This window comes from Scophthalmus maximus, chromosome 16, assembly GCF_022379125.1.
Source record: "Scophthalmus maximus strain ysfricsl-2021 chromosome 16, ASM2237912v1, whole genome shotgun sequence".
NCBI lineage: Eukaryota > Metazoa > Chordata > Actinopteri > Pleuronectiformes > Scophthalmidae > Scophthalmus > Scophthalmus maximus.
This window is the reverse complement of record NC_061530.1, coordinates 16,155,001-16,176,393: the sequence shown is the minus strand read 5'-3', so window position 1 is coordinate 16,176,393 and position 21,393 is coordinate 16,155,001. Positions and strand designations below refer to the sequence as shown.

The following is a 21,393-nucleotide window of genomic DNA, read 5'->3' as shown; positions in this document are numbered from 1 at the left end:
ACTGAGGACAAAACCAACACGACTCCTGCAGAGTTGCTATAAGCGGCTGGCTCCATCTTGTCTTCGCGACAGTTCGACCTTTGCATTAAAAGTTCCCTCTTTATTTCCCTCTGCCACTCTGAGCTGCTTCATCCTCAAAGTAGAAGACGCCGTTGGATTTACACTAACAACGACTTCCCCTAACGCTCCACCTATGGCGACACTGGCACCCGCATTCTCGTAAATTAACTCGCCCACTCTGCCGCGTGATAGACTGTACACAGGCTTTTAGCGATGGCACACATGGCCGAGTCTGTCGCACGTAAATCACGGTTAGTGGTATGTTATCACCTTGATATTCTACAGTACATTAATGTCCATGTTTGACTGCCCATAAAGGTTGCGAGCTCTTTACTCTCCCACTACAGTGCGTTCCCTCTCACTGACGGCGTTCATCGTCGCCAGGCAAACTCGCCCAGCCAGGCAGGTGTTAGTAAGATATCCGCAGGCGTCATCGTGCTGTACAGCCAGTGTTAGTGCTATTTACTTGTTAGTAGTTGTTAGTAGTTGCACTGCCGGCAGCCGCAGTAGTGTTACTGATGTCAGGCCAAGCTTTGTGGGGTTACTGAGGTTAGGGTTGATGATTCCAATGTTTGTTAGTAGTTGTGATGATGTTATGTTATGTTATGTTATGTAATTGTGTTGTTAGGGTGGGTTGTGATGATGGTGTTAGTTGGTTAGTTTGTGGTCTGGGGGGGAGGTTTGTTAGATCAGCGAGCGAGAAATGACACAGACGAACACACACAAATTGATGTACTCACGCACAGGTGCTAGATGGGTTATGGCTCATTCCACACACACGCACGCACACACACACACACACACACGCGCACACACACATACACATATATATATATATAAACATGCAGCCTGTTCCTCTCTCTGCATGCAACCATTGGCAAAGAGGACACAGCAGATTAAAAGACGACAACAGAGGACAGAATGAGTCATAGGCACAATGGAGAACATGCGGTGGCAGAGTGGAGGACGAAAAATCAAAAGACGAAATAAAAAAGGGGAGGGGGAGGGGGGGCTCCCTCTTTCCATTTGACAGACCAATCAGAGAGGGGAAAGGTTTCTGAATCACGCCATGCAGGAAAAGGGGGAGGGGCTCGCCATTTGCGTGCAGGTGAGGCATGAGCCAATCAGTACACGCCTACATGTCAGTCACATAGTGATGGAGTGAGAAAAAAAAACAGTAGAGAAAGTAGGGGAAAGGATTTAAAGAAAAAAAGTGGTTGGCAAGGAGTGGGGACGGGGGCTTTTTAAGCATAGAAGATTACCAACCGCATTTATCCTTTTATTGGTTTAGTTTTGATGTCTATGGTTCAAAAGGAAATAGACACGGGGCAAACCCAAACTAAGAAACAATTAGAATGATATCTACCGAACAATGGAGTTTGTTTACCATAGCGTGTCCAATGCCTGAGTGCTTTGTAGAAGAGGGGGAGAAAGGAAAGCAAAAGAAATGTGAACAGAACAACTTTGGGAACAAACAAAAAAAAGGAAAAAAAGGAAAGCTAGAAGACCCCTGGTGAGGTTAAGAGGTCGGTTGGAGTGGTTTCGCTAGGAGAAGGGCACAGGTTAGGTTAGTAGAATGAATCATTCCATGGATGGTGGTTAGTTTCAGTAGCAGGTTAGTAAAGTTAGTAGTTAAGTTAGTACAAACAGGCAAACGGTAGAGGCAGCTGGGTTACAAGCACCTGAGCGCTAGTGACCCTCAGTGTTGTCCAGTTCACACTCTTTCATTCACTCACACACACACGCACACACGCAATTGAAAAAGCACTCACCTAGAGCTGAGAGCAGTGCTGGTCTGGTGGTTAACCCACTGTAAACTAAGACCAAAACCTCAGGCATTTTCTTCCTACCACAGCATCACTGCAGTCGGACAACAGACCACTGACCGTAGCTTTAACATTGATTAGGTTCTTGCTGTGGACTATAGTCTTTTCATCTGCCCGCTGCCCACTGCCCCTGAAACATCTGCAGCAGTCATTGTGTTTCACCATACGACTCATATACACATATACACATTTAGGCTTCTGAACTGACACATCACATTTAAGAAGCTGAAACGTGCAAACATTTGCTCACAGGATTAATCAAAATGGTCCAACTTATCGTCAAGTTATTTTTTGCTTATCCATGTCATCGCTGACAATGAAATAACAAACATGCCTACATCCTCTCAATCTTTTTGACCCTCCCTATGACCCTTCAACTCTTTCTTCGTCAAGGTTTACCAACAGTGTAACTTATTTCATCTCTCCTCTCCTCTCCTCTCCTCTCCGCTCAGTCGCTCACTCGTCCATCTCCAGTTGTTCGGTTACCTGTCTCAGGTTGCGGGTGACCTTGACGTCGTGCCAGGCGTTGTCGTTGAACTTGCCGTTGACGGGCTCCACCAGGGCCTCGAAGGCCCCAGAGCCGAGGTTGATGACGAGCGACACGGCACCGTTCTTCAGTGCCAGGTTGACATAGTCGGCTGACTTGCCGGTGTGCAGCATCAGGCCGTTGCGCTGCAGTGTCTTGAAAGAAAGTGTGATTTCGTCGCTGCTAGACTGGATGGGGTTGGGCGACAGGTCGTAGCAGAAGTACTCAGAGCCCTTGAAGGTGGCGACATATTCCTCGCGAGCTGAGAGAGGAAGGAAAAGGTGAAGAGGGGGAAGAGAAGGGAACAAAGAAGTGTGGAAACCATTACGCTCTTGTAGAACATCATCACGATTAGTACAATATCCAGGGCTATGTTGCTTCTTCCCACACTGCTCTTCGCAATATGCTCAAAGATGATAAAATGGTGGGTGTTCATCAGAGCCAGCCGAGTAAAGCAATGCTCGACAGGGCCTGGTTACATTTGATTCGGGTGTGCAGCATAAAACATATTGTTGAAGATGCTGAAAATGTTGTTATTGTCAAGCAAAGCCTCACTTGGAAGAAAAACTTCCTTCCATACCTCTAATCGTACCATGGAGTGGTGTGTAAACAAGCTTTGATCACTCATGTGGGTTGGAGATTAAACAGAACAGTGTGGATGCAAGAGAGACAGTCGTGAGTCTGTAGCGTTCCAAACTCGTTGTGAAACCTGCCTTCCTCCTCTTTTGAGAGAACAGCTGTGCTGGCAGTCTGAAGTGATGTGGTCTTGTTTGACAACAAGGCTCATTTCGTGATGTTCGTCAAAACCAACGGTGTGTGTCTGTGTGTGTGCTAGTGGTAGAGGTGAGAAAGGTTTTCGAGAGGCATGGCAAAAACTGATAATGAAGATGGAGAACAGCAGTCTGTAGGCATCATGGCAGCCAAAGCAGGCAGGATTGGCCAATTAGAATTCAGAATCACAGGCAGGCAGCCAATAGAAACTTACCTTGCACACCCGTCGTGACCCCCAAGGACACAAGACCGAGGTTTTGCAATCCATCATCCTAAAGCTCACACTCTGTTATCTAGTCTTTCACACCCACTGACATACAAGTGCACGGCCGTATATATTCAAGCCAGCAGAGGTACAAATATGCACACCTACACACACATCTGCGTGCAATAAAATGATTTCACAATTATGCTGGCGTACACGAGCATGGGCGACATTATCTGTCTCCTTCACACCCATCCCCCCAGAGCGTCAACCTTCCTCCGCAGCCCCTCTAGTGTTCTCCTCGCCACCATCCCTATATCTCTCACACCTCCGCCGTTCTTCGACGCACGTCGTTGGCCCCCCCCCGATCTGTGCAGCCCGTGGCCAAACCACCATCTTGTAGCTCACGATAATGAGGAGAACGGAGGCGAATGTAACGCACACTGGGTCAGGCCGGAGCAAGACAGACACTTGGCAAGGAACCGTTGTGGTGGCGGGGTTGCCACGTGATGAACAGACTGTTCAAGTGTAATGGGTTATCAAGGTAGTGAGAGGCAAAAGAGAAGTGTTGAAATGGAATCGGCGGCACTTGAGTGAATATAACTCAGAGAGAATAATGAGAAGGGGAAAGTTGGGATGCATCACAATTCAAAGAGCAATTGTGGCAAATTGTCTTTCTTTGCTTCTGTTGCATGAAAAAAACAAAACCCTAAGTGCGAAGGCCAATATATGAGTGAGAAACAATACGCTGCTTGCCAGCATGTGAGTTCCCCTAGTGTGTGATTCCTTCCCTCCTGTTAATTAAGAGTGTGTGTGTGTGGATGTACGTGTGGGTGTGTGTGTGTGTGCGTGTGGGGAGCCTCGGAAGGAGAGAAAAAATGTATGCAAATTTGTGTCTCTGAATGTGTACGCGTGCACGGACAAGTGTATGCTTTTTTTTCTTTTTTTTATGAGTGCATGAAATGTGTGGGGGTGTGGGTGGGTGCTGGTCTCTGTAAATATTGGTGTATTGCTGTCAGAAAAGCTATTACCAACTCGGGGCCTCGGGCTAGTCTTTACTGAGAGGAGCGGGCGCGAGGAGGAGGGAGCAAAGGGGGGGGCACACACACACACACACACACACACACACACACACACACACACACACACACACACACACACACACACACACACACACACACACACACACACACACACACACACACACACACACACACACACACACACACACACACACAGAATAAGATCTGCCACAAATGGTAACACAATCGCGCATACACACTGACTGACTGACTGACACACACGCGCAGACGTGTAGACAAATGTAGATGAGGTGGCAGAGTAGAGGTGAGGGGGGTGGGGGGGTGGGGGGCAAGTTATTCACAATGAGAACACACGCAGCCGTCCAACGGCATTCTGTCAGTAATTTACCGAGGTGCCATTAGATTTCAGTGCGGTGCTCCGCCATTCTGTGGCTAATTTACAGACATGTCATTAGACCAGACAGGAGCACATAAAGCATCTCTGCGTCGATGTGGAAGCTCTGGGCCGCAAACACTCTTTCCCCTTTGTGCATTACATCACCCACACACAACACACACGCGGCCAAATCGAGGCAGGGAAAAACCAAAAAAAAACGCACATCGAATTGAGACAAAACGCGACGGCGAACCCGTGCGAGGACACGCCTAAAACACACAAACGTGCACGTATCTCTCTCAGGTGGGAGTGGATCTGTTGTAGCTCAGATAAATGGAGTGAGTCAGTCTTAGCTCAGAGTAAACAGTGAGACAGACACTGACATACACACCACATGTCACACTTCATCCTTTGGAGAGCACTGTCGATCAAGGCGAGCGGGCGGGAGAATGAAGGGCGGCAGTAAAAACGGAGGGAGGAAATAAACAAATGGAGGGAAAGGAGAGGGAAAGAATGTAAATCTCTCGCGATAGATTTGTTTAATTTCCTTTTGGAGATTTCTGAGCATCATCACGTTTGGAATGAATTTGGTCGGCGCTGGTGATGGCGTCTTCTCATGTGTGTATGTTGGGCCTTTGCCCGAATAGTTTTTCTCTCGGGTGTCTCTCACAAAAGACAAATTGACTTTATCGACACTGATTGTATGAATTTAATTTAGGGAAGGCGTAGGGAGGAAAGTTAAGTAAATCTCTCATGCTAAGTTATTTAATGTTCTGAGATTTTTAAAGATTTTTTAAGCTGTTAATCTGATGCTTTTACGATGGTTGTAATTTTTGCTTGATTAACTCTTGTTATCGCTTGATTGTTGGTTGCCAGACTTTTTATCACGGCCTACCTCCAGTGCCTTGAAGTTTTCGAAGCTGCAAGGGAATCAAACGGCCAAATCAGTCAAATGCTCTGGGATATTTAGATTATTATCATTATCGTATATGTATTACAACAAAAATACTGAAAGCCTTTGAGTGGACGAATTAAAGTTTTTACTTTATAAACTAAACCAACTGACTACTTAAAAAGTTATCAACAATTTAATTAATGCTAAATGACAAGAATCTTTAGCTGCATAATAATCTTTGGTTGCGACTTTATCTGACTAAATTTCTTTTTCATTTTCTCAGCTCTCCCTTGAAAAACAGTTGATCTCACTTAGGCAGATCAAGTTCGGTTACGAAAGGAAAGGAAAGGAAAGGAAAGGAGGGGAATTAGTGCAGGAAAGATGGAAGGAACATACCATGGAGGCTATAGGCGGATTAGAATGGGCAAAAATGTAAAGATGGAGGGCGATTGCCATTGGCCTTTGAAGGCCATCATTAAACTACTACTCTCATGAATAAAGCATTCTGTGGGGAGGCAAGAGGGAGAGCGAGTGAATAACTGATCTGATGGTTGCTGCTGGGACCAGCTGCAACTGCACCGCCCCTCCAATGATCAAACACACATCATGTGGATTCCGCTGTGTGTTTGTTGGTATGTGTGAGCGTGTGTGTGTGCTCGAGTGGTTTGTGTGTCTCATATGGCTTTGTCTCTTCTCGCGGGTCTCCTCCTCATCGTTTCACACATTTCCATGGCAACCCTGGGTTGCAGGGGCTACAGCAAATATGGATGTGCTTGTGCATGTGTGTTTCAGGGAGAGAGACAGGAAGAGAAATGGAGAAGGAGGGCAAGGGAGAGAAAGAGTGATTGAGTGAACAGTACATTATCATGGACAGCTGTACTGAATCAAAATGGCGGATGGAGGCTGGGAGCACATCAGGGGAGCCTACATTATACAGCACCTGATAGAGGGAGCAGGGTGGAAAAGAAGCAGGGTATAGAAAAGGAGGAAAGATACACGGGGGGATTTCAACGAAGGAATAAAAAAAAGGGGGGGGTGGGTGGAGACACTCATTGAGATGGGGAACACAAAATGGAAGAGGGGGAAGAGAGAAAGAAGTGGAGGGATAGAAAGAGAGACAAGCCAAGGGAGTGGCAGAGAGCAAGGGATGGCTAGAAAAGAGTGAAGGAGAGGAAAAATGCTGGTGTATCTATATCCTAGTGTAGCAAGCCTCAATCACGGCAGCCCTGTCATTCTGGAGATAGCACACTGCAATTCCCCTGCAACTCGTTTTCAGCCCACCATGCAGTTCTGCTATCAGCTCCTCTCAGACTGTCCACACATGCAAATATGCACACGCGCGCGAATGCGTGCGCGGCATAAACTCAAACATCTTGCATGAAGGCATCCCTCCTTAATAATAGACAGGTGGATTAACTATCAACTCATACTGTATACAGATAGATGAGCGGCATGAGGGGGAATGTATGTAAATACATGCTAATATATGCATAGTCCTCCATATTAAGTTTAAGTGTGAAAATCCATACAGTCAAGTACACTAAAGGATACTACTGCCGTTTCCATCTCTGTTCACTGATAGACAGCATCTGGCTTTGAAACTGATTGGGCTATCACATCACAGCCAAGGGTAGAGGAGGATTTTAGTGTCAGGATGCAAGTGACGGATTGGTTGTCTTCAACACTAAGCTCTTATTCCTCTTTTTGTTGTTGTTGTTCTTCTTAAATTGAAAGCAATCATTCCTAACGTGAGATATATACGAGAGAGTTTTTAAAAAAGAAGGGACAAAAAGAGTAACAGCGGCTCTGACAAATGTTGCACTGACCCAAAAGTGAAAACTAGTGCAGATAATCTAGTTGACCAACAGAAAACAGATGAATCATCAATTCAATTTATGAAAAAAAGCAAATTTTGAATCTGTTTTAATCTTTGTTAAAATGTATCTGATTTGAAGACGGTTTTGAAGACGTCACGGTGGAAATTGGGAAGGGAATTCATCACTTTATCCATCAAATAATCAACGATTTAATCCTCACAATTTCTCAAGCCCGCGGTGATGTCATCACATATCTCATTTTGTCTGACGAACCCAAGAAAATGAACAAAAGACTATAATATTAAAACAATTATAAGCGACAGATTTTCACCTGGAATCAAAATTTTAGCTTTTTTTATTTGGAAAGTGAAATATGATAATTTACTCGAATAACATGTATGTATTTAATAATAGTTGATTATCAGATTGACCGATCTACTAATATATGCATCACTAATCAACTACTGAGAAGTATCAGCTTTATAGTTTGATCTGTACAGTGAAAAATGAGAGAAATGCCCATAAAAAAATTACAAACTGAACATATTATAAATTTATTCTATATTGATTACATTGATAAAAAATGTGTTTTTTGTTTGATAAACTAACATATTCAACTTGAAATTATTTCTGAGCAGATATGGTATTAATGTGACTTTGCTGGAGACATAAAGAGAATATAACTAGATATCTATATTGTTAATCCCTCTGAATAAGAAAGGACTATAAGCAGCACACTTCCTGCCATTTTGTATGGTCTTTTATTTCTTGTCCCCTTTTGTTTCTTTTATCTATGCTCATATCTCTTTGTCTCTCTCTCTCCCGTCTATCTTTCTCTCTCTCTCTCTGTCCGCCGTCTATCTCTCTTGCCCCGCTCTCTCCCTCTCTGTAGCTTGAATTCGTTCTCTGTGGTACCCAGGGAAACCGGCTTGTTTCCATGACAATGTCTGCAGGCAGAACAGCGTATTTGTCTTAAGCTTGATAAGATCAGAGTCAGTTTCATCCTTCTTAGATACACATACACCTGCTCAGCACACACACACACACACACACACACACGCACGCATGCACACACACACACATTATGGCACTCATGCACATAGGGAGACCAGTGAACAGTGAAAAGCAAACCCACAGGAGAAATGTGAATTTATGAAATATACAGGCAGTCGAACTGAATCACGAAGTGAAATCTACTCACACAGATGAATGACAGTGCTCTGGCTTCCATGCATGCAGATCCACAAACGCACTGCGCTGTCACACAAATACACAGACATACAATTGTACTTCTATCTTTGTGAGGACACCCACTGACGTGATGCATTTCCGAGCCCCCTAAACATATCCATTATTCTAATTCTGACCCTTAAACCAAGTCTTGAATCTAAAACAGCCCTTTGAAGATGTTTCAGAAAGTGAGGACTGTCCTCACTTGGCCAAAATGTCCCTCCAGTGGTCTAAACCCCTCTCTATTTATTTATTTATTTATTTATTTATTTTTTCAATTCATTTGTAGAGGGCCGTGATGTTCTCTGATATATTTTAATAAAAGTTGTTTTTAAAAATCAAAAATCTCCCTCTCTCTCTCACACACACACACACACACACACACACCCCTAACGAAACCCTGCTACAGTAGAGGTTGTTAACAAATAACAGCAGCATAAAAACCTCTTTTCTTAAAGTTTTTTTTTTTTGTAATGGGTTTTTAATCAAAGCCGTTGCCATTTCAGTTGTTGTCGTCATGCCAGACACGTGCGCGCGAGTGTGAGCAATGCGTGCGCTTGTTCGTGGGCTTGTTCTCGTCTTGGCAAACGGCGAAGAAGTGAACTTCAAATGCCAGATGGGTTACTGGAGTGAATCGCCAATTGGGCCACGAGCCCTCAGCAGTCACCCAGACACGGGAGGAAATTGCTAGAACAGGTAACAGACGATTGGAGCACCGACTAGCCTGGAGTGTATGCGTGTGTGTTTGGGTTTGGGTGTGTATGCGTGCCGGCGTTTGATGAGGTAAATATGTGCATCGCTGATGAATTCCATGCTGGCTGATGTGAGACTGTGTCAAGTCGCCGAAGCCCAAGGAGAGACGCAGCATTCCTGCTGAGACACACTGCAGTCTTATCTCCCATCCTGTCTTCCCTTACGTGTCCGACCTTCTCTTTCCACCTCTCTTTTCGCACTTTCAGAAAACGCCCCTATCTTTCCTCACCATCACTTTTATACACTCCCTTACCTTTTCCCTCCCGCCCACCCCCCTCCTCCCTCCCTCCGCTGCACACTCACAGCCGTCCTACGCTCTCTATCTTCCCCCTTCATCATCTGTAGACGGGAAGTCCGTTTGATGTCTTCATTTTTTATGGCTTGGTGCCTTATCCCCGATTAGCGTCGCAGTGAACGCAATGTTAATGTGGTAATGGTAATTGCATACAATTATTTGCAAATGTATACATCTACCGGCGGGATTGCAACACACTTCCCACGGTGAACACGGTAACTGTGTATCTGTGATACTGTGGGGGTAGAGCGCTGTATGTGTTGTTGTGCCTTTCATTACAAGAGCTGCATGGGTGTTAAGCATTAATGAGTGTTGTACTACAGTACTGTAATGGGTGTTAGTAGCGGAGAGCGGAGGCAGAATTAGTTCCGTTAATGGAGGAGGGCATATCTATGAAAGTTGTACACTTTGAAATAAAAAACTTTCTTCACCACTGCTGATGGCCAGGGGGTGCGTAACGTTGCTTTAACAGCCTTTTTTTGTGGTGTTTTTCACAGCTCGGGATGTGGCCATCAGGACCCAAATTCCTGCCAGTCACTCAGGCAAGCAGCCAGTCACAAGACACTTGCCTCTTAACACCATGCGGCTCTCTCTCACCTCGAGTCGGGTGATGCTCACTTGCCTGTCTTGCTAAATTATGTCAGCATTACAAACCACGGCGGCTAATGTGTGTCTAACAAATAATATTCAGTATGTTGCAGTATTTACTTCATACCTCAGATGATTTGTTTTGCTCATTCTACCAGCAGGGTTTTTTGGGTGACATCTCTGTTGTACAGAGGAAAATTTGTCTTGACACTGACACTAATTGAATTACATGTGTTTACTTCAGGGACAGTTGATTCAATAAACCTACAGGTTCTAATGTAATTCAACTTCCTTCTTTGCATTCTAATAGTGCGGTAAGTTACAATTATTTTCACCTCTGGTTCATTTGTGTATTTGCTTTTCAATTGTTTCGAGTTGAATTTCTTCAAACTACCGACAACAGACCAACAGGCCAAAACCAAAATATATTTCATTCACAAAACTATTCGAGTTGAAATGATTAGTTGATCAATAGGGTGATCAATCCCTGTGTGATTTATTATAAGGACGATGAGTAAGAGGTAGGAGACATGTTGTACTTTGCTGATACTGACTGCTTCCTCTTGTCTTGGCATCTGCTACCACTCCCTATCCCACATATGGTGGAGTCAGCACGGAACCGTACCGCTGTGTGTGTTTGTGTGTGTGTGTGTGTGTGCGCGTGTGTGTGTGAAAAGCGTGTACAAGCGAGGTGGAGGGGTAAAAATAAAAAGGGACAATTTAAAGAGAGTGTGACACTGAAAATGTCCGTGTGTGTGTGTGTGCGCGCGCACACGCTCAGTCTGTGTCTTAGTGGACTGTGCGTCCATCTGTGTGTTTTTGCCATGAGACAATGTGTTAAAATGAGCCACTTTGATTGCCGACGCTATATGAGTCACAAGTGATGACTCACAATCCACCTCCCCTGAACACACACTCATGCAACTCACCCAGGACACACACACACACACACACACACACACACACACACACACACACACACACACACAAACATACAGACACACACCTCGTTCTCCCCTCGTCCACTGACCGTGAAGAATATGTGCAGGCCGTCTTACTCATGCATATTTACATTGAACACACGCTCACTCACCTACTCAGCGGGCGCTCTCTAAAGGTTACCGTGTGTGAGTGTGCATCTGCTTGTCCGCCCGTTCACGTACGTGCGTGTGTAAAGGTCACTTCAAGCGCGGGCTGACCACTTGCCCATGCCGTGCACGGATTGCTGGATTGATATCGAGAACACTTTGAGGTGCAGACAAACAACCGTTATCAAACCCTCCTCAAAACTCCAATAAATATATAGATACAAATATATGTAACGAGCATTTGCTGCCAAATACGTCCCAGAGTCGTTCCTCGGTCCTGTTCAGAACCTGCAATCACTTATTCACCCAGAACCCTTGACGGTCTATTCATAGCCAGCAAAGAGAAGAGAAAGGGCAAAATCTGCTACTTGGCCTTAAGCACATTTTCTATCCAGATTATTGCTGCTCAATACTTTTAAAAAAAGAAGAAAAAAATCAATTACCCCCTCTTCCTTTGGCTGCTCAATACTTATGAAAATCCAATTTGGCTTCCTCCTTTCTTTCTCCCCAGCACAATTCTGGCATTTTCGCCCACTCAAAGTGATTAGTGATCTGTGGGTATCGTTTCCAGAGAGAATGATAGCTGTGTTTTATGGAGGAGGGGAAAGGTCCTTGGTTCCCCATCAGGGCTGATGTCCCTTGGAGAATCACTGGACTGAGGAGGAGGAGGGGGGGGCAGACAGGAGCACCGCTGTCCCTTTGCAGATACAGGCAGTTGCTCTACATCACAGAGAAGAAGACGACTCACTTTATCTGCACTCGCTGCCTCTTTCCCTCTCTACTCCCTCCATCATTCATTCCTTTGGCTCTTCTCTCGCAGGCACCGTCGCTTTTTCTCAATTTCTCCAGCGCGCACGCACACACACGGTCAGACACACACTTACACAACCAGACACACATGCTATATATCTTTCTGAGACACCCCTCCCCACACCCAGTCCGCCCCCTCAAAGAAACTCATTTCAGCTTTGTGGGCTCCTCAAAAAGCCTCTTTACGCTGAGCTAACCTAAGCTAGGCTTCGTCTGCACCATTTGACAGCCTTTACATCTCAGTATGCTGGGCAAAAACACACACACACACACACACACACACACACACACACACGCACGCACAGCATTTTAATGTGTAGAGTTTCTGAAAGAGACTTCAAAGGATTCCAAAAAATAATAAAGGGGAAATAAAAAAGATGCCACAGTTCTACTTTCATCCTATCACAACCCAAACACCCGCAATAGTGAGGGCATCCACTGTACACAAATACACTGAATACATTGTGTAATAATGCTGGAAACATATGTTAATACATGTCGGCCCGTAAGCAGGTGATTTGAAATGCTCAGCATAAGCCAGATGAAGCAATTAACATTTCACTGCCACCTGGATGATTCACGGCAGACAAACTCCGGCGCTATCCACCGGCGTGGACGGACATTTCATTACAGAGCACATTTCCCTGAGCACGCAGCGGCCCTGTCACAATGGGACACAGCCGTCATCACGTCCTCCCTCATCCAATCAAAGAAGCACACAATAGATGCAGATCAGCCTGTCACAGTCGGGCCTGTCTTCGTATGGGCCAATCAGCGTGTTCATCAGCGCCATGCGGAGTCGACCGGTTTCGAGCAGCACCTACCTTCAGATTTTCAAGAGCACCATAGGCCAGAGCAGTGATTCACTGGCACGCATGCACACACACAAGTATGAATACGCTCGCACACACATGCATAAGCAGCTTACCTTACCAAAAAATGAAATATTACAATTTTATGGGAAGCTCTAAAGATCTTCATCACGACACGTACAGTGCAAGAGCCTGTCAATATCTTTTACTTCAAAACTAACCAGAGCAGCCCATTAGCCATACAAATGAAAGAAACAGGGGGGGTGGTGGGAGGGGGGTACCTCTGAGTTTTCCTAAATTCACAGAGGGTGGCCTGCCCTCTTTCTCACTTGCAAACAGTGAGAAAGAGGGCAGGAGAGGAAACAAAGAAAGGTAACAAAGGAGAAAGGGGGCAAGAAGACATGGGATGCATTGTGAGTTTTGTTCATCAGTGAACACTTTTCAAAAAGGCAGACCGCTGGCACCTGATTTTGGGCCGTGGTGAAAAGCACTGGACAGCTTGGGGGGGGGGGGGGGGGGGGGGGTTGAGGTACAACAGCATTGCTTTCATACACTGCAGGAACATCTGTTCAGAATCACGTACTCGCCACAGTGTGAGCGGGAGGCCGATGTGAGGTCCAGCGAGACATGCTGGAAGCCAATGAAAAGCCATGGATGAATGTGGATGAATGTTCCTTTGAACGCGGCCACAGTCACCGATTCAAACCCTGATGTAAAAGCATATGCACACATTGTGCGCACGTGCATACACATACACACAACACTGCCTTCACCTCAATCAAACCGTTACATACAGATGAAAGAAAATGAGATGAGGTGGAAGAGAAAAATACCAAACCAAACCATCCATGGAGTCAGTCGGTCAGTCGGCCCTTAGCTCCATTTCCATGACATGGAACCCTGCCAAGTCCAACCTAGCCAAGCATCGCCATGCTACAGCCGTCTACTCCCTCCCTTTTAACTCCTCCCACATCAGCAGCCATGACTACTGTATATATATGCCAGCAGAAGTTGCTCTCAGGCTCAGCACTCTCATTTTCAAACAAAAAAATAAATATCTTTAGAGTCATATTTCACATTGAATTGTTCCATTGCAAATGCCGAAAGTCAACCTCTCCAGTTCAAATTAGAAATGAAATTTCTGATGAGACCAAATGGGACCATTTTTAAAATGAATTACAGGAAGAAAAAAAAACTGACCTTAGTTCAGTGCCTAGAGAGACAACTTCCGCCCGCGCCAGGTGATGATGAAGTGAGGGAGGGTACAGGGAGGGACGTGTGAGTGTGGGGGTGAGGAGGTTGGGGATGATGGTATAGCAGAGGACAACAGGAAGAGAGGTAAGAGGCCATACCTTGGTCGCCAATCATCAGGTGTGCCAGACCTTAAAGGAAGACAAGAGCATAGTCAGCACAGCAGAAGATCATGGGGTGTGAAGTGTGGACATATGTGTTTTTTGTGATACAAGTTTGTTATTGGTAGACGAAGTGAAGTGAAGTCTAACGTTCTCTCTGTGTGTGTGTGTGTGTGTGTGTGTGTGTGTGTGTGTGTGTGTGTGTGTGTGTGTGTGTGTGTGTGTGAGTCCCCTAAATTATTCCGAATGTCTGAAAAAAAATTCCCTCTGTGGACACTTACTCCTCCTAGGCAGCGATCCTACGCACAAACAGGTATGCACACAGACGTTTGCACACATCTGTGAACTGGGTCTTACGCAGGACAGTATTTGCGTGTATCTTTGACTATGTGACCTTGAGCTATGAGCCACTTTGGACGGCACACATGGGATGTAGTACTTACCAGATGTCAGCAAGCAACCCCTACATACCCACAGAGACCGACATACATTTACCTCGTACTGTAATTCATATGCAATGGAGGACATGAAGGCCAGAAAGAAGAATGCGAAGGAAAAGACTGACGAGGAGAATATATGAATGGCTACAGAGAGGGTGAAGAGGAACGATGATGATGGAGCTAAATAAATGTGTGCTTAAGAATTAAGGTAAGAACATGGAAAAAGAGGGAATGGGATAAATCTAAAAAAAAGAAAATAGCAAAGAAAGAGATGTTTGAAAATATCAGGAATATCAGGGGCAGGGAGGGAAACTCAAATATGGACAGAATTTGCAGATGGATTGATGATGAATAGATAGATAGATAGATAGATAGATAGATAGATAGATAGATAGATAGATAGATAGATAGATAGATAGAGAGATGGATAGATAGATAGATAGATAGATAGATAGATAGATAGATAGATAGATAGCCAACCTACCTGGAGTGTAGCTGTACTCTGGGAAGGTGTTGCAGCCAGGCGAGGAGAGAGAGAGACAGACATTCATTAACATGCATGCTAAGCCCTTGGGTTACCATGGCTACTTACTGTACATGCACACCCGTCCCGGGGGTCACCGTGGTAACACACATGCAAAGTCCACGCAAAACAACCACAGTGGATACCATGCTGCCGCTGGTAGCCAAAAGTGATGTTTGCCTGTGTTATTCACGCGCACGGCAGCATTAAAAATTAAATGCACAGTCTCCTCTCTGCGGCTCCACAAATAGACATTCGGAGGTGCACACGCACGTACGCACGCACGCACGCACATACCCACCCACACTTGCAGATACTGAGGGTGGAGGAGGTGTGGCAGAAAATATACATTGACATTCCTACCTGTGAGTTTGGATTCGAGAGCCGTTTTGCCCCAAAACTTACCTTGCCGCTCCTTCCTCTCCCCCGAGCCCCCCGACAGATAGCATGCAGCACACACACACACACACACACACACACACACACACACACACACACAGACACACACACACACACACACACACAGTATCACAATCTCTCCCTCGCTCTCTCTTTCCTTCCTTCCGCACCCACAGACACACACACACACACACACACACACACATAACACACACATACACACACACACACTAACATTGACAATGGCAGTAGTATTAATGATATGAAATAGCAGGATAAACATGTAGGGATGGATTAGCAGTGCAGGAAGACAAAGGGGCATGCATGGTTTAATAGTGGGACAGTGTGTGTGTTTGCGTATGTTTATGTGCATGTGCATGTATATGTGACAGTGTGTGTGTATTCTGAGCTGTGTGCTCATTTGAGTGCTCCCTTGCCTCTGCCCTTGTGCTAGTAGCATGGCAGAAACAGGTGGACCCATTAGCATGCTAACAGCGATTTGCCCTCAAGGACAATGCAAGCCAGGCCAGGCCTAACAAGCCAGGTTCCCTCTGCCTTCACTCCGGGGCAGAACGGCTTGGACAGTAATTACATTTATGCAGGACCCTGCCCAACCTCTCTTCATTTACTACAGCTTCATCTTGAATATCTGAATGTGTTATTGCTATTATTATTATTTCTTTCCACCAAAACCGACGTATAGATGTGCCACGGAACAAATCTCTCCGAGAAGAATGCTCGCCTCACACGAGTACACAAGATGCAATATACTGTGTTTCTCGGGCTGAAGATAAAAAAAGAAGAAGCTTAGAGCAAATAACAATATTATATAACTTTACAAAATGGTTCTACACTTGTCACAATAAATAATAAAAGTGGATCATTACTGAGTCTTGAAAGATATTGTGCAATCGTATACGAGTATGGAAAACCTGCACTGCCTCAGCCAAATTGCTTATTTCTGGCTTCAAACGCAGTCCTAAGGATTCATATTTTCCTCAAGCAGAGCATACTCATTTTGTATTAAAGATTCATAAGGGATTTCTTTTGCTAATTTTCAGAGGGATATTATTTCCTCTCACAGCTTTATTGCGCAGATTTTGTGATGTAAGCAGGGTTCAAAATACCACGGTAATTTCAAGGGGCAATATAAGATGAAAAATGTCTACATCCAACTCGTCCTGACTTCTCAAAAACTACACAACCAAACAATTATCATTCTCATTTTGAAAGCGACGATTCTAACCAATTCCAATCAACATTTTATAAATGCTCAGATACTGGCTCTTATTCCCCTTTCCATCCACTTCATTACTCTCGGATCCAACCTTTGAATTCTCTTCTCCAGCTGTGCCTCGGTGCACCTGAGATATTTCTTCTGACATACTCTAAGTTGGTTCGAGGCAGTCACAGGTAGTGATGTTGATGCATGAATATAAGCTCAGCCCGAGGATCCTGTGGTCGGAGATACAATATCCCGCTGAGCCGGCATCTTGTCAGACCAAAATGAACAACAGCACATCGGGCCAGTTAAAAAAAAACAACAACCTCAAAACATTATATACCACAACACAGTGAGACAAAAAAAAAGTACATCATCTGCTCAGTTCTCCTCTCAGACCGCTCTGTATCTGATCTATTTTCAAAGAGTGAGGAACATAAAGCAGAGAGGCGTGAGAGAAGAGCAAGGCTTCGGAAACACTCTTTAAGATGTTGTCTATGATTTATGTTTTTGTTAACTAGGCCCATTTGCTTCTCTGTATTTCTGTCTGAAACACGGCCAGTCTCTGGAAGAGCTCCATCCCTCAAAATCTGTTACCAAAGGAAAAGACATGAAGTGACCTTTAAGTCATTAACCTGCTCTCAATTTCCACCACCATCAAACGTCATGCTCGAAAACGATGCAGCAACGTCTGCCAAAAAAAACACCAATCTGAAACATCACGTTCGTGCCGACACCAAAAGAGGGAGCGAGAATTCTCCCAGCGCAAGTAAACCCAAGAACGCCAGTTTGTTTTTATTTGCTATGGAATAGAAGTTTTATTTATTCTGGCAATGCTATGAGATTTCACATGATAGCAAATCTGCTACAGCCAAACACAAGCGCTGTACCAACCGGAACCATTTTATGAGACTATACTATTGCTAACACTGGCCACGACTGCCAAGAGGAGAAGAAAAAAAAGGAGTGCAGCACTTGTTCTCCACGGCAAAAATTTGCTGATCACTTACGAGTGAAATGTGAGTCCATCTCTTGGAATATAAAACAGCCCCTCAAAAGGTACAAGTAGCCTCTTGTTGGGCGACAGAGTGCCGGTCCAAAGCAGGTGTTGTTATCTGGTGAGAGTCTTTATGTAAAATGTCTGCTCTTCCCACTTACCACGTAGCGTTACACGGCTGTTAGGAACCTCGGCGGTGATGTGACTAATGTTGATGGTACTAGAGTCCGCACGCTGTGCGAATGTGTTCCTCCATGTGTTTCTATGGTTGTGCTTCATGTGCTTGTGCAGGTATGTGTGTGTGTGTGTGTGTGTGTGTGTGTGTGTGTGTGTGTGTGTGTGTGTGTGTGTGTGTGTCACCCCCACTGTGCCCTAACCATCAACAAACACAGCACACTGGATTGGACTGGCTCGGATCACACGCAATTCTCACAATTCTCCCGAAAGTATAGAAACCCCACACGCAGCGGCAAGCGCTAGCCTGGCAAATAATGATTGTTTCTTACAGTCGATCAATCTGCCAATTATTGTGATTTATCAGCCAATGGTTTAGCCTTTAAGATGTTTTTTGTTTTTAAAAAGAGAGAAAAATCGATATCGCTATTTCACAGAGCGCAAGATAAGATCTTTAAATTGCTGTTTTGTCTGGCCAACAGTCTAAAACCCCAAAGTATTAATTTTACAATGATACAAAAAAAATGGAGAAAGGCAGCAAACCCTTACATTTTAGAAGACAGGACAATTGGACGTTTGGTATTTTTTGCTTCTATATGCGGCTTTAATGTAAAGTTGCAACTAACAGGTATCCTCATGATCTAAAAATCTGATGATTATTTATTCCTGTAAAAAAAAGAAAAATGCCATTTAGGCAGACCGAGGTGATGTCTTCAGATATCATCAGCCCAAAACCCTCATATTTGAGGAGCTGGAACCCGCAAATGTTTGATACTTGGTTTAAAATATATAATTCATATCAATTTTATGTCAGGCAACTAATCAATTATTGACTAATTATTGTAGCTCTACTTAACCATTTCTCTGTCAGTGGATAAATCATTTCAGCATGAGTGAGCATATTCCACTAGCTACCTTCCCATATGCACACCGGCGAAGGTAGTCATCATTGCCTGAAGGATGCCTGTCATACGTGAACATACACACAGACACACTCGCCACCACAAACATGTAAATGCGTTACACGTGACGCCTTGAGTCACTTAGAGGTGAGGCAGAGCTGGAGGCGGCAACGGTCCGGCGGCTGTGGGCGAGGAAGGGGAGCTTGGAGGATGGAGGTACACTCCTGGCATGAGGTCTCCCTATTAGTCCCGTCTCCATGGTAACCTAGGCCATCCCACTGTCCGCTAATTGCAAAGAGTGTGATATGGCGGGTGGCTAAAGGGACGTCTGCCGCTGACAGCGGTGCTGGGAGGGGTGTGAGGTCACGCCGGTGACAAACGGTGGCCACGCTGCAAGGCCACTCTGACACTTTTTAGCAGATGCATTTGGTCATTAAATGAATCGATTGCCGAGGCGAAGATGAACGGTACCTTTGGCGTTCCAAAGGAAAATAAAAACATACGTTAGTTGAGAGGGCTATTGATTAAGGATGCAGATTTGCTCTGTGAATGAACTGAAGCAAATCTGGCGAAACACACACACAGCTAAGCAGGGCAAAATGATAGCATTTGCAGGAGTGGCCGTAACAAGGTGGCTGAGTTCATTAAGCAGTTTTGTTTTTTTGTAATCGCCATTATTATACTGCCCTGTATATCGGCACGTGTGTTCACCAAAAGGTCTGTTCGATAGTATTCAGGGAGGGTGTTCTTGCGGAGGTTTACACATTAAATCAATTGCGAAAAAGCATTTTCCCTTTGCCTCTTTTTATACTGTTCACTGTCACACTCCTTCATATTTATAAAGTGCTCGTGACAGGACACGATTTGCTCTTTCATAATGCAGAAGAACACAGACACAAAAAACACACACACACACACACACACACACACACACACTCTACACACACACAGAGCATCTTAACAGGCCGCGAGCTGTTCAGATTAATGGCAGGCGATTGATTGTACACGCTTCATTTCAACACCCTATGTATGGTACCTGCTGAGGCCATATGGAATCAATGCAAATCCATTAACACGGGCAGCCAGGTGTCAGCTATGTAACAACCGCTGATTTCCAGCTTCTTAGCTTAGTTCCAATTAAAGTCTCTCAACAAGAGCCAACAGCCACATCCATAATGGATCTATATGGTCATTGTGTTTTGCCAAGCGCACCAGCTGAGCCTTTCAAAAGCGTCAACACTGCCAGCCAGGTGAGGATTCTCCACGAGTTTCAGGAATTGATCTCAAATCTCCAGCCTCCCAAGCTTCACGGTCTGAAATGCAGCAGAGAACAGCTCCTCAAGCTCTCTGCTCCGGCTTAACTAAACTGACTGCACTTCTTGGGAGGGGGGGGGGGGGGTACAAACCAAATTGGCAGCCATCAAAAATCCATACCAAACATATTCAGTATGCATGTCTTGTACCGTTTGTGAAGGCTGCTGGTCCACACACACACCAACTGAAGGCAGCTGTGAAGGTGTGAATGAAAAATAGATGTCTACGCTGAAAAAATTCTGGGGTATGCATCCACAAATGTAACTGTATGCGCATGTGTGTGGGTTTAAGTGTACACTGTGTGTTTATGTAAAGGATGAGATGTATATGATGGGTCAGCATGATTCTGGGCCTTACCTTCGCTGCAGTCATTGCCTTGGTAACCGGTGTCGGAGCAGTCGCAGACAGCCTGGTCGTTGACCACGCTGCACACCCCTCCGTTCTGGCACTTGTGGTCCGGTCCACAGCCGGCTGTTACTGTGACGCCCTCCGAGCCCTCCAGCGTCACCAGCGAGCCGTTGATGCTCACCGCCGTGATCCAGCCACGGAGGGCGGGGTGTTCCCGCACCGAAGGGGAGGTGAGGCGCAAGGGCGAGGAGTGGAGCTCCGGCGTCACCCCGCCCATGTAGGTGTGGCTGAATACTGTCATGTCTCTTCTCTTGCTCTTCACTTCCGCCCATCCCTCCAGCCGCCCGTCCACCTCCAACGAGGTGTTCCTCCAGTCCCGCTTGACACGCACCGCGTGCCACCGCCCGTCGCTCACCGCCACGCCCGACTGCAGCTCGGCGGGCTCAGCGCAGAAGATGGAGAAGCGCAGGTGGAGGTGCCCGTGGAGAAGCAGCAGCTCCAGGAAGTCACAGAAGCCCTCGTCGTCCAGGTAGAGCAACAGGCCCTCCTGGCTGTGAGTCCGCAGGCTGAAGCTCAGCACACTCTCACAGCAGGCGTTCCACACCGGGAACCGTCCCCACTGGCTGG

The 21,393-nt window shown here is 45.5% G+C and overlaps 1 protein-coding gene across 12 annotated transcripts in view; it reads right to left on the bottom strand.

Annotated features, from left to right (window-relative positions):
• nrxn1a (neurexin 1a) overlaps positions 1–21,393 on the bottom strand; it is a 70,921-nt gene that overhangs the window by 34,484 nt on the left and 15,044 nt on the right. For 6 of the 12 annotated variants that reach the window (XM_035613100.2, XM_035613107.2, XM_035613108.2 and 3 more), the window contains 5 exons: positions 20,776–21,393; positions 15,372–15,389; positions 14,448–14,477; positions 2,373–2,674; positions 1,448–1,471 (listed from right to left, as the gene is read on the bottom strand). The exon at positions 20,776–21,393 is cut by the window's right edge and continues 818 nt beyond it. In XM_035613100.2, the coding sequence (XP_035468993.1) occupies positions 1,448–1,471; positions 2,373–2,674; positions 14,448–14,477; positions 15,372–15,389; positions 20,776–21,393 (992 nt within the window). The remainder of the gene's footprint in view (positions 1–1,447; positions 1,472–2,372; positions 2,675–14,447; positions 14,478–15,371; positions 15,390–20,775) is intronic. The other 6 variants (XM_035613109.2, XM_035613102.2, XM_035613106.2 and 3 more) reach the window with 3 other exon arrangements.